The following is a 12,659-nucleotide window of genomic DNA, read 5'->3' on the forward strand; positions in this document are numbered from 1 at the left end:
TTGGGGAGGTTTGCAGTTTACACATTTCCATGATTGTCTAGGGTGCCTTTGTTCCTGTTGAGGTCTGCAGGGGGGAGGGTTAGATTTAATTAGCCCTGGTTTGGAGTTCTGATCATGGGAATCGGAAGTGGGATCCTCTCTGATCTCTCTTTCAGTGCTCAGATGAGTCATGTAAGTGTTTTTCATTTTAGGGGTTGGTTGTTTCCCTTTTCTCCTGACTGTGGGGGCAGATTCTTTGCTAATCTACCCTTTGTCCTCTGGGACACTACTGCTTGCAGGTATTTGTCCAGATTCTACTGGACTCCCCTGCGGCATTTCAACTAGTTGAGGCATCACCCTCTCAGTTTCTCTGCCCTCTTGACGACTTTCTTTGTCCTTGCAGGTTACTGTAACTGCTGTCAGCAACTCTGGTGGGGGGGCTTCTGGTGTCTGCATTTACATAGGATGTGGGGTCTAATTTTTCAAACACTTCGGGGTTGGCTGACCGGACAGTAGGGGTTTCCATTTGGGAATCCTTTCCTTTAACCTGTCTTCTTTGTCCCTTTTTCCCCTTTCCTCTCTAACTTTTTGCCCGCCCTGTGTTTGTCTGCCCCCTTTTGTTTTTGGCAGGGTTCCATTACAATTCACCAGCCCTCTGCTGGCGGGTCCTCCAAATGCCAGTACAGGATGTAGGGGTGCAGATTTCACTGCAGGTTGGGTTTTCCCCTCAGCCTGGCACATGTGGCAACTCCTACAGTACTCCACCACATCTTTGTGGAGTTTTGGCCAGTCAAACTGCTGTCTCATGCAGGCTTTGGTTTTTCGTATACTGACATGTACAGCCAGTGTAATCTCATGGGCCATTCTTAATATTTCCCTGCGGTACCTTTCCTCATCAGTGCCTTATTCTTTAAAAAGTAGCAATCAGGGACTCCCTCCACTTTAATTTCCATCTGGGCAGCCTGTGCTCACTCAGTACTGGGTCAGCTAGCGAAAATCCATTTAATTCATTCCCTGGGTCCTCTAACTTTCCAACAAAAGTTTCAGACAGACAGACCTCATGGTCATCTGTCTGCAGTGCGAATTCAGTCTCCTCTGGGGGTGCTGCTTTGGTCATGGGCTGATTCAGTACACATTGAGGTGAACTCTAGGTGACTGTCTCCTGCCACTGCCCTATCTCTCTGACCTCCTTTGGTCTCTCTTTCACTAGTGGGGAAGCTACCACCTTCTCCCCTGCCAGATCATTACCTAGGAGCATGTCAACTGCGTTCCTAGGTAAACTAGGGACAATCCCTACGGTCACCAGTCCTGAAACTAGGTCACGCTCCAAGTGCACCCAATGTAAAGGTACAGACGTATCTGCCCTTTAATACCATTCACCACCATTCTGGTATTTACTGCACTCTCTGGGGTAAAGGTCAGACCTTTTCCCAGTAAAAAGGAATTGGGTGGTCCCTGTATCCCTGAGGATTACTATAGGCTTGCTTGCCCCATTCGAGGGGCATGGGGTTACTCTCCTTTTGGATGCAAAATCCTGATAACCTTCAGGAATCCTATTAAATTTTCTTGCACCACAGCAGTATGTTTTCTGGGCCATACTACTGCTGCAGCTGAAGCCACAGCTTGTTCCGCTGTACTTTCCATCAGGGTCCCGTCTCCATCACTGAGTAATTGTGCCCTGATTAACCGTACAGGTTTACCAGCAGTCAGCTCTTCGATGACCTGACTAATTACAATGGAAGCACATAGATCTCCAGGTCTCACTCTTACTTACAGCACTATCCTTCTTGGCTGGAGGAGAGCCCCCTGTGTCTCCTGCTTTTCTTTCTCTCCCAGGACTGCTTGGGCTCCTATCACCTTCCCACCCTTTGTCCTTTTTGGATTTGTGAGGGTGACTAGGAAAGGTTTTCCCCTGGGGAGCCAACTTGTATATTAGAACTAACTCATCAGCCAGTGCTGCGGCTTCCCTCTCTCTGTGCACTTTTCGTTCCTCTGCATGGATCTTTATGGAGAGGGGGAGAGAGTTTTTAAATTCCTCTAGCAAAATTGCCTCTTTGAGATTTTCATAGCTGGGTTGCACTTTAAGAGCCCTCAACCACTGGTCAAAAGCCAGCTGGTTATTTCTCTCAAACTCCAAGTAAGTTTGATCAGCTTGCTTCCTGAGGGTTCTAAACTTCTGGCAGTAGGCTTCTGGTACTAGCTCATATGCCCCAAGGATAGCATTTTTTGTCAGTTCATAATTGGATGAACTCTCATCTGGCAATAGGGAATAAACCTCATGGGCTTTTCCTGTTAGCTTACTTTGCACCAAAAGAGTCCAGCTCTCAGCCAGCCATTTTAACTGCCTTGCCAGTTGCTCAAAAGATGCAAAAAATGCTTTCACGTCTCCCTCATTGAATTTTGGAATCAATTGGGAAAATTTTTAAAACTCTGTACACAGCCCCGCACCATTTGTATTTTCTGTGCTTTCACTGAGGTTACTCTGTCGCCCCCTAGTTAATTCAAGCCGCCTCAGCTTTCTTTCCTCCCATTCCTTCTGGAAATTTCTTTTTCTGTCTCTCCTGTCTTTCTTTCTCTCCTGTCTTTCTTTCTCCAGTTTCTCCTTTTCTCTCTCCCTTTCCCTGTCTTCTAATTCAAGTTTCCTCTATTCCAATTGTATCTTTGCTAGCAATACCCTGTTGGAGTCTATTTCTAACCCTGTTTCTGATTCTTCAGGTTCGAGGGAAAAGTGATTGGCCACTAGTCTTAGAATTTCGAACTTCCTGGCCTTAGTACGGAAAGTGATCCCACACTGCTCAGCCGTATTCCTCAACTCTTCCATAGACAGTGCCTTTAACTTATACCAAGTTACTTCACCCTGGCATGGGTAGTTACTGGCTTCAGCCGCACTTGTTAGTATTCTAGCACACACGGCCACAAGAAAGCCTATTTTGAAATCTTTTTGATTGGGATCAATTTGATTTCCCACTTCCAATTTCTCATTTGTCTGTGGGTCCAATCGTGGACTCTAGCCCCCATATTTCTGTTACGACCAGGTGAGGATGGGGTCTAGGGCTCCCCTCTCGGCCTTTTCCTGGTTTGGCTGTAACAGGGTTTAACTTTTAAAACACAGTGTTTTTAGCTTCCCTCAGTGAGTCCTTGCCCACTGCTTTCTAACTGTAATTGCAAAGAAATCAACCAGACAGGTCTTTTCAGATTTAAACAAGAAAGGTGTAAGTTTATTAACCTTAAAACTCTAACTCAGTTAAGACTACTAAAAATACGTGACGCGATCACACTAGCATGCATACGCAATAAACACATATGCAAACAAAGACAGAGGAGGAGAAAAATTAAAGGGGAAAGGTTTGAGGTAATAGATGGAGTTCAGTTACTGGTTTTGGGTTGGATGTAAAGTCTTTGATTGAAGTTAAGTCTTGCAGTTCTCATTAGGGCGCAGTGTACACTTTCAGACTTGTTTCGCTGGTTTTCTGTCTTGAGGCTTAAGTTACTTCTGTGGGTCCCTGGAACATTGCATGAGAGAGAGGGAGATCTTCCTCTTTAAAGTTCAATTGCCATCCCTTTCTGTTCTGTGAGCACAATTCAATTAACTCCAAGTTGGCCAGCTGTTTAATCATGTGACTAGCTTTTTGCTTGAGACAGCCTCGCCTGCGAGGTTTGTTCATTCCTCACAGCTTGCCAGACACACACTCACTCTCAGTGGCAGGGGGTGGGGTGGGTGGTGGAGTGCTGACTCTTGCACCTTCAATGACTCTCAGTGTTTCTTGATCGTCACTATTGACAAAACTCTTCTGGCTAACTGAATCCGGGAGTACTCCCATTGTCTCTCCATGCCACTGTCTCTCAGAATGAAAATGTGCAGCCATATTTTCAGCCACTGTTCTGTGGTCTATTAAAAACAAGTTATGTTCAATGTCCAGTAAGCGTTCAAATAATGTTCCATGTGATGAAATTAATATATGTCCATCTGGCCGGTGTAGTTTCCGTCACACTGTAGTTTCTCTCCTATTTCTCCTCATGCCCTCTCCGATCTTATCTCGTCAATGAGATCGACCTCTTGCTGTCTGGATCCTATTTGTACTAAACTGCTGATCACTTGACATCCCTTCCTGACTCTTGCGTTAGTTGAATAAAAGCAAAATACTGCGGATGCTGGAAATCTGAAATAATAACAAGAAATGCTGGAAATAATCAGCAGGTCTGGCAGCATCCTGTGGAGAGAGAAGCAGAGTTAACGTTTCAGGTCAGTGACCTTGACCTGTTCGTTGCATTTGACACGGTTGACCATGAAATTGTGCTCCAATGCCTGTCTACCATCATCCATTGGATGGGACTGCAATTGTCTGTTTCCATTCGTCTCTATCCTGTCATAGCCAGAGAATCACCTGCAGCAGCTTCTCTACGTGCTCCCGCACCATTACTTATGGTGTCCCCCAAGGATCTATCCTTGGCTCCCTCCCTATTCTCATCTATATGCTGTCCCTCAACATCTGTAATATAACTGGATGTAACTGTCGAAGTCTTCGCTCGAGTCGTTTTAAACAGGCTCCAGAAGCTGGCTGACGTTGGCTACCCTGAGGTACTGTGTGGCTTTCGAGCAGAGATCCACCATTGACATGCTGTTCTCCCTTCGCCAGCTACAGGAGAAATGCCGCGAATAACAGATACCCCTCTATGTTGCTTTCATAGATCTCACCAAAGCCTTTGACCTCGTCAGCAGACGTGGTCTCTTCAGACTACTAGCAAAGATCGGATGTCCACCAAAGCTATTAAGTATCATCACCTCATTCCATGACAATATAAAAGGCACAATTCAGCATAGCGGTGCATCATCAGACCCCTTTCCTATCTTGAGTGGCGTGAAACAGGGCTGTGTTCTCACACCTACACTGTTTGGGATCTTCTCACTGCTGCTCTCACATGCATTCAAGTCTTCAGAAGAAGGAATTTTCCTCCACACAAGATCAGATGGCAGGTTGTTCAACCTTGCCCGTCTTAGAGCGAAGACCAAAGTACGGAAGGTCCTTATCAGGGAACTCCTCTTGCTGATGATGCTGCATTAACATCTCACACTGAAGAGTGTCTGCAAAGACTCATCAACAGGATTGTGGCTGCCTGCAATGAATTTGGCCTAACCATCAGCCTCAAGAAAATGAACACCATGGGACAGGACGTCAGAAATGCTCCATCCATCAATATCGGCGACCACGCTCTGGAAGTGGTTCAAGAGTTCATCTACCTAGGCTCAACTATCACCAGTAACCTGTCTCTTGATGCAGAAATCAAGCGCATGGGAAAGGTGTCCACTGCTATGTCCAGACTGGACAAGAGGGTGTGGGAAAATGGCGCACTGACACGGAACACAAAAGTCCGACTGTTTCGAGCCTGTGTCCTCAGTACCTTGCTCTATGGCAGCGTGGCCTGGCCAACATGTGTCAGCCAAGAGCGACGTCTCAACTCATTCTATCCTCGCGGCCTCCGAAGAATCCTTGGCATCAGGTGGCAGGACCGTATCTCCAACACAGAAGTCCTCGAGGCGGCCAACATCCCCAGTATATACACCCTACTGAGCCGGGGCTTGGTCATGTGAGCCGCATGGAAAATGGCAGGATCCCGAAGGATGCATTGTACAGCGGGCTCGTCACTGGTATCAGACCCACCGGCGTCTATGTCTCCACTTTAAAGACGTCTGCAAACGCAACATGAAGTCCTGTAACATCGACCACAAGTCGTGGGAGTCAGTTGCCAGTGATCGCCAGAGCTGGCGGACAGCCATAAAGGTGGGGCGAAAGCGTGGCGAGTTGAAAAGACTTAGCAGTTGGCAGGACAAAAGACAGAAGTGCAAGGAGAGAGCCAACTGTGTAACAGCCACGACAACCAATTTTATCTGCAACACCTGTGGAAGAGTCTGTCACTCTAGAATTGGCCTTTATAGCCACTCCAGGCGCTGCTCCACAAACCGCTGACCACCTCCAGGCGCTTACCCATTGTCTCTCGAGACAAGGCAGCCAAAGAAGAACTGTGTAACAATATAACCGGACCTTAGCATATTTTTGAACCTAAGCAAATTTACTATCTTTCGTTCTGAAGAAGGGTCACTGACCTGAAACGTTAATTCTGCTTCTCTCTCCACAGATGCTGCCAGACCTGCTGAGTATTTCCAGCATTTCTTATTTTTATTTCAAATTTACCAACTGTTCCTTGTTGTTTTTCTAATGCCTGTCTCATGTATTTCAATTAGTGCCACCATCGTTGCCTGATGTTCAGAGCATTCGATCATGATACAGACTGGCAGTGGTACTGCTTAAGCTTTAGTCTTTTCTCTTTTCACTTCTGCTATTGGTCATACAGTAACACAAAATCTAATTGGATTTTGATGCTGAGCTCTCAAATGACAATATGATTACACTTTTCTATCTCTATTATTTAGAAACCAAAGATCATAATTTTTAAAAAAATGATTATCTTATAATTCTTCTTTAATTTGCCTTTGATGTGGTTTTAGCAAAAGAGCCACTGACAATTTTTCCTGTTCTAAGGTTGTGGTTTCTTGTTCTATCAAATTGCTTTATATTTGAGTGTATTTAGGTTTTTTATGGCCATCTGTCCATGGCTCAGTTTGTCTTGCCATTAATTCTTTTGCGTATTTTGTTGTATCCTTTATTTTTGGTAGCTTTTTTCTGTTCATCCTATGCTGGATTTTTTTTTATCTTGCCCTTTGAATGATTACTTTAAAAAACATGAAAACTATTCCATTGGAATGCAAACAATAATTGAAAATGTAAAATGAACATCTTCTGTATGATAATGGGAAAGAATGTAAGAAAAGTATAATGAGAAAATGTCATTTGGTTCAATCTTTACTTTTACATGCTCTGAAAACAGAAATCTTGAAGAGCTAATATTTCAAAGAAACTGTAGCCTTAAGTTGATCCTGTGTTCCTTTGCTATGGATCCAAGAAGCACAGATTTTGCTAAAGATTAAAAGTAGATTGGAATAAACCAGTATTTGCAGTGTTACGACCAGGAGAGAACGGTGCCTTGGGGTCTTTCTCAGCCTTCTCCTAGTCTTATTGTGACAGGGTTTTAATTTTAAACACACCATGTTTTGAGCTACCTCTTGGTGAATCCTTGTTCACCACTTTCCAATTATAAGGCAACAAAATGAGCATAAACAGGTTTTCTTGGGTTTAAAGAAGAAAAATGAAATTTTATTAAACTCTAATTCGGTTAACGCCTATGAATACACGCACCCCACGCTAGCATGCATACGCGATGCGCACATGCAAATAGAGACAAAAGAGCAGAATAAAAATAGTGGAGAGGTTTGAGGCAATCTCTGAAGAGGGTTTTTTTTACTGTGCTTCGAGCTCGCTGTAGAGTCCTTGATTGTAGGTAGTCTTGCTTTTCATTGGGGCCCAGTATTATTCTTAAACCTTGTTCACTGTAGGGGACTTTTCTCTCTTGGGGTTCATATGTCTTCAATGGTTTCCAAAGCTGTTGAGAGTGAGATGAGAACAGACAGAAGAGAGAGGTCTTTTCAGTCCAGGAGCAAACAGCTTTCTCAGTTCAAATTCTCTGTGGCAAGTTCAAATTCAAAAAAACTCCAACAGCCAGTCAGTCATGTGACTAAACTAGTTTGACCATGTCTGTTTGTGTATTCGGTCATAGCAGTTAATCTAGAACGCTAGCCTGTCCACCTTCAATGTCTGGTAATCAAACGTCCATTGTGGATTAAATTAGAGCAGGGAGTGGCCCCTTTGTCCTTTCCAAGCACTGTTACTATGCAAATGTCTTTCCAGTAAAGGGTCTGGTGTTTTTTTTAAAACAAGTTCTTTCTTTATTCCAGTAACAGTTTAAAAACCAATGTTCATGTGGCAAAATTAATGTCTCTCATTCTTGGCAGGTGGGGGCCAGCATGACAATAGGTTTGCAGTGCTGTAATCGGAATGGTTTATGGTCAGCTGTTCTTTTCTAGTTTGGAATTGAGTTTTTATAAAGTATGCACTAAGCAATATAATTTCCAGTTTAAAAAGCTTTTATTTTATTGAATCACATAGCTCCTTAGGAGATAGAGGTGGTGGTGGTTTGGTGACCACATTGTTTGATGCACTATGTTTTTATCTTTCAGATATTTACTCTTATGAAGTATGACAGCTACAATCGGTTTCTAAAATCTGATTTATGCCAACAAGTCAAGCGACTGGAAGAAAGTGGAAAGAATTCCCCAGACAGCGATGAAACTGTCCCGAAAAGAGCATCCAGGATTTATAATCGATAGCTGAAAATGTGGAATAGCTTCGTAGCAACTGTGTGCTTTCTTTGCTTTACTTGCTAATGGACCCTAATGATTTGGCTAAAGGTTGACTGTGTTGAAGAAAGGAATGTGTCTGTACTCTGTATTTGATGGTATTGAGTATTCTGAGGTAGGCTGCATGTCAACACAACTGCAGACCTGGAGCTGTTAACAATGCCACCTAAATTACAGCATCAGGATGGAGAGCAGACATTTTGAATTTTACCTTGGCCTCTCTGATGTGAAAAGCAACAGTATTGTGATTGCAATTTGCTGGCCACTAGACCAAGACAGCCATCTACCTTACACTGCTATTGCCATCTATTGCTGGAATCATTTTATGTTCAGGTTTCTACAGATGAAGACAATAGTGTCAATCATTGCTTTAGACTACTGTACTATGCTGAACTGAGAACTATTTCATAAAAAACATACAGAAAAGCAGGTAGAGTTTCACTTAACTGTGTACTGTTTGCAATCAGTTAATTTTATTCAATAAGCAGGTTCACTATTAAACCAGACAACACAGTGGATTATCATCCCAAATCATAATACAAACTATAAATGCGCACACTATTGATACCTTTCTGTTTAATGGTGTTCGACACTTCTAACTGAAATGTACTGTACCTTCATTACAATACAGTCCGTGTGTGCCACTTATAACAAGGTGTATACTGTTGTCAATTTCTATCAAATACAACTTAAAAACATTGGGAGCTGAGTAGGTTTGTAATTGATAGAAGTGCAAGTGAGAGTTAAGGGCCAGAATTTAACAATGAGGCGGTGGCCCCCAGCCCGCCCACAGGCTGGAAAGCCGGGAATGTTGCCGCCTCCGCTGGGCCTGCAAGCCACACTGCTATTTTGCGTAGCTCAGGCTGTTAATTGGCTGCAGTTAGGCAGCAAGTCCCACCTCCAAGAGCTGCTGGCCAATCAGAGAACCGGCAGCTCTTCTGTCCTGGCAGCACCACCGGGAGCAGTGGCCACTGCTGGGACTGCAGCCAGCAAGAAGAGGACCATGGACGTCGGCCTTTGAAATGATAAGTGGGTTTGGGCCTCACAAGGGACAATTGGCTAGGGTGGAGGGGTGGGGAGGGGCTGTTGGATTGTAGGGCAAGGAAGCTGTTTCAGCCGGGGAGGCCTGTGCTGCTGAGAGCCCTCCATAGGGCACAAGGTGCTCGATCAGGAAGGCCCACCTCTCAGCTCGCAAGGAAGCCACCAGGTATTACCAGGCACCCTCGTCAGGTGCTGAGGTGCTCATCTGCCGCTGGTAGAATACCAGCAGCGGCGGGAAGAGGCCCTAAAGTGGCCATTAATTGGCCACTCAAGGGCTTCAATTGGCCTAAGGGCAGGCAGGCCACCTGCCACCTCCCCTGCCACTGGTGAAATAGGAGTGGGGGCAGGTAGGCAACTGGCACGGCACCCCTGCCATCCCACCAGATCTTACCTCCCCTGCCATCTCCAGATGAGCTTTTGATGAGGATGGGCCATATTTCACATTAATTAATGTGAAGATTACATTTAGTATCTTTGCTTATCTAATCAAGTCAATGTGGTAAAATTGTGCAGTGCAATATTAATGTACAAAATTCCTTTAAAGAAATGTGTTAAAGTTTTATTAAAATAACAGACCAAGGAATTTCATACGAATGTGCTGGGTATTCATATTCAAAAGCCAATACTACAATTTTAACCCACTTTTATTTAATAATTCAAATTAAAGTAAAAGGGTTATCTATACAGCTACCCATCTGCAAATAAACAGGCACCCACTGTAGTGAATGAAGTGCAAGGTGTTTTGCTCATAACTCATTTTTATTTTTAGTTTGTTTTGTACTGGATAAGTTTTATGAGACCTACCGATTATATTAAAGGCTAATGCAAGATTTATATAGCCATAAATTTGGAGTTACTGCCTTTACTATGTAATTGTGCATCATTCATCCCCTACAGCATTGTACTGTACTTACTGTTATGTGCTACTAAAAGTCACGAATGCTGGGAATGCAAATCTTAAGTTCTGCAAGGAGATGAAATGACGAGAAGGCATAAAATGCATTCAATGATAACTCGGAGGGCATTTTGCAATTTGGGTGAAATGGTTCCATCATTCACGATACATCACCATCTGATGTTGCTGTTAGGATATTGTAGTCTTTGTATATGAAAAGAAAACCACCAAAATGACATGGAGGGGTCTCATGAACAAGCTTCATTTCACATATAAACGAATGGGAAACCAAGATCCATATTCAGCAGTCTTGAATCTTTAAAATAATTACTGGCCAACAGTATTGTCCATTGAAATAATAGTTGTCACACCAATCGCGAAGAACAAGAATCAAATTCTCAGGTCACATTTGTGTTTGTGTTCTCCTGCATATTTGATAGCAAGGCTGATGTGTGCATGGAAAATTCATTTGCATTTATAACATTCAGTGATGGTCATTATTGGTTGGTTTAGCTCTCAGCTGAGCATTTCTCTCCTTTCTGCTACATAGGTATCAGCCATTGAGCTTAGAAAATATGTTACTCCTTTGCAAATCGTAGAATGCCATCTTAACTGATCAATGATAGTGTGTTAATAAAAGCAAAATACTGCGGATGCTGGAAATCTGAAATAAAAACAAAAAATGCTGGAACCACTCAGCAGGTCTGGCAGCATCTGTGGAAAGCGAAGCAGAGTTAACGTTTCGGGTCAGTGACCCTTCTTCGGAACTCCGAAGAATGATAGTGTGTTCCCAAATATCTACTGGCATAGCACAGTTGATCAGATTTTGCTTTATCAAGTCCTTGAACTGTTTATGTTGATTGGTTCTCTTATGTTTACCTCCTTGAACTCACCATAAAAGATCTGTTTTGGGTGAAATCTCAACCATTCACATTACATGGTGTTTGTCAGCATTGCCTCAAAGCCAGTTGTGTTTGTCTGTACCAGAATCTCGTTGCTGATTGTCTTGTTTTGTCATTCAATGCTCATATGCTATAGAGGGTCAGCTGTTGGAACCTATTCAGTTGTTTGATATGCTTTCTGTAACAGGCTCAAAAGTCAGTTGATATCAGACAATGATTACTTTTAAGAGCTTTCAAGTATATACTGTATAATGGTGCATAAAACAACTATAGCATGTTTGTACATTTATATTTTACTGTCCCAGGGAGACAGAAGGACCTCCCTGGAATGGTAAAATATAAATGTCTTGAATGGCCATGATGCATTGCATCATGCACTGGTTTGTGGTTGGCTTTGGAAGTTCTTATAATTTGAAAGAGCCAAGCTCATAATTTGTCTTTGGCACATAAAGGAAAAGCTGGCAGGAGCGCACCATCAGTAGTATGATAGTTTATTTATTCTGTTGAAATCCAGTTGTAATTTTCAATGGCAGTTAGGATATGGTTAGTGCTGATTTGTTGTTTTTATCTCATTAAAGTGAATGCTCACTTTGCTGAGCACTGAAAGTGACATTCAGATTTACAAATTGAATTGTGGTCCATTAGTAGCCCTGCTGAGAGAGTAGGTCGTCAATCTGCTCCCAGACCTCTATGCATGCCACTTTTTAACATACTGCTAGATGATGCAAAAGAATGATCCATTCATCCTCTGCTTTTCTTTTCCCCTTTCCTGTTAGGAAGTGCCTATCTTGTACTTGATACTCCCTGCTTTGAGATCAGGAACTCAATCTGCGGGGAATTGTTTGTGCAACTTATACCCAAGCACTGTCTGGCACACCAAGTTGGTACCCTAACATACTACGCCACTATACTGCTTTGAACTATATTTCCAAATACATGTTTAAGATTATAGTGACCAATTTTATTTGTATATCATTAGTACAGTGAATGGTTTCAAAGAGTTGAAACTGAAGGTTTGGGAGAGACCTTGCATGCAGCTGGGGACTAACTTATGGTGTTCAAAAACTTATAAACATTTGAATTTAGGAGGATTTTAAAAATTATTATACTAATTCCACATGCGTTTTGATACTGGTTGTGTTTACATTAAGATATTTGTCAGTAGTGTAACTAATTTTTGTATTTGTATATAAGTCTTGTATTTGTTATGTTTGAGTATTAAAATGCAATGTTGCCTTGCTGGTAAAGATTTCCATGGTTGTATTGTTTTTTCATTCCACATTTAGCTGTATAACCTAACGACTGGTCCACTCAGGATAAGAAGCTCCCAAATTCAGTCTGCCCAAGAGATGTTAATAGACTGACTTAATTATATAGTTGAACAATATACTGTGTGTGTTTAGTTTAAATGAAATGCACCAGTCTACACTGTAGGCCCTTCTGGCAAAGCGACCCCACAACAAACGGATCAGATTAAAACTTTGCAGTCCTGCCATATCCAGTTGTGAATGGTGGTGGACAGTTAAACAAA

The 12,659-nt window shown here is 42.8% G+C and overlaps 1 protein-coding gene across 1 annotated transcript in view; it reads left to right on the forward strand.

Moving 5' to 3' along the window:
• The window catches only part of LOC137380677 (regulator of G-protein signaling 10-like), a 70,430-nt gene extending 58,049 nt beyond the window's left edge, over positions 1-12,381 (forward strand). The window contains exon 5 of the mRNA XM_068052899.1: positions 8,111-12,381. Within this exon, the coding sequence (XP_067909000.1) occupies positions 8,111-8,260 (150 nt within the window). The 3' untranslated portion in view covers positions 8,261-12,381. The remainder of the gene's footprint in view (positions 1-8,110) is intronic.
• The last annotated feature ends 278 nt before the right edge of the window (positions 12,382-12,659 follow it).

Source organism: Heterodontus francisci, chromosome 20 (assembly GCF_036365525.1).
Source record: "Heterodontus francisci isolate sHetFra1 chromosome 20, sHetFra1.hap1, whole genome shotgun sequence".
Taxonomy (NCBI): Eukaryota; Metazoa; Chordata; class Chondrichthyes; order Heterodontiformes; family Heterodontidae; genus Heterodontus; species Heterodontus francisci.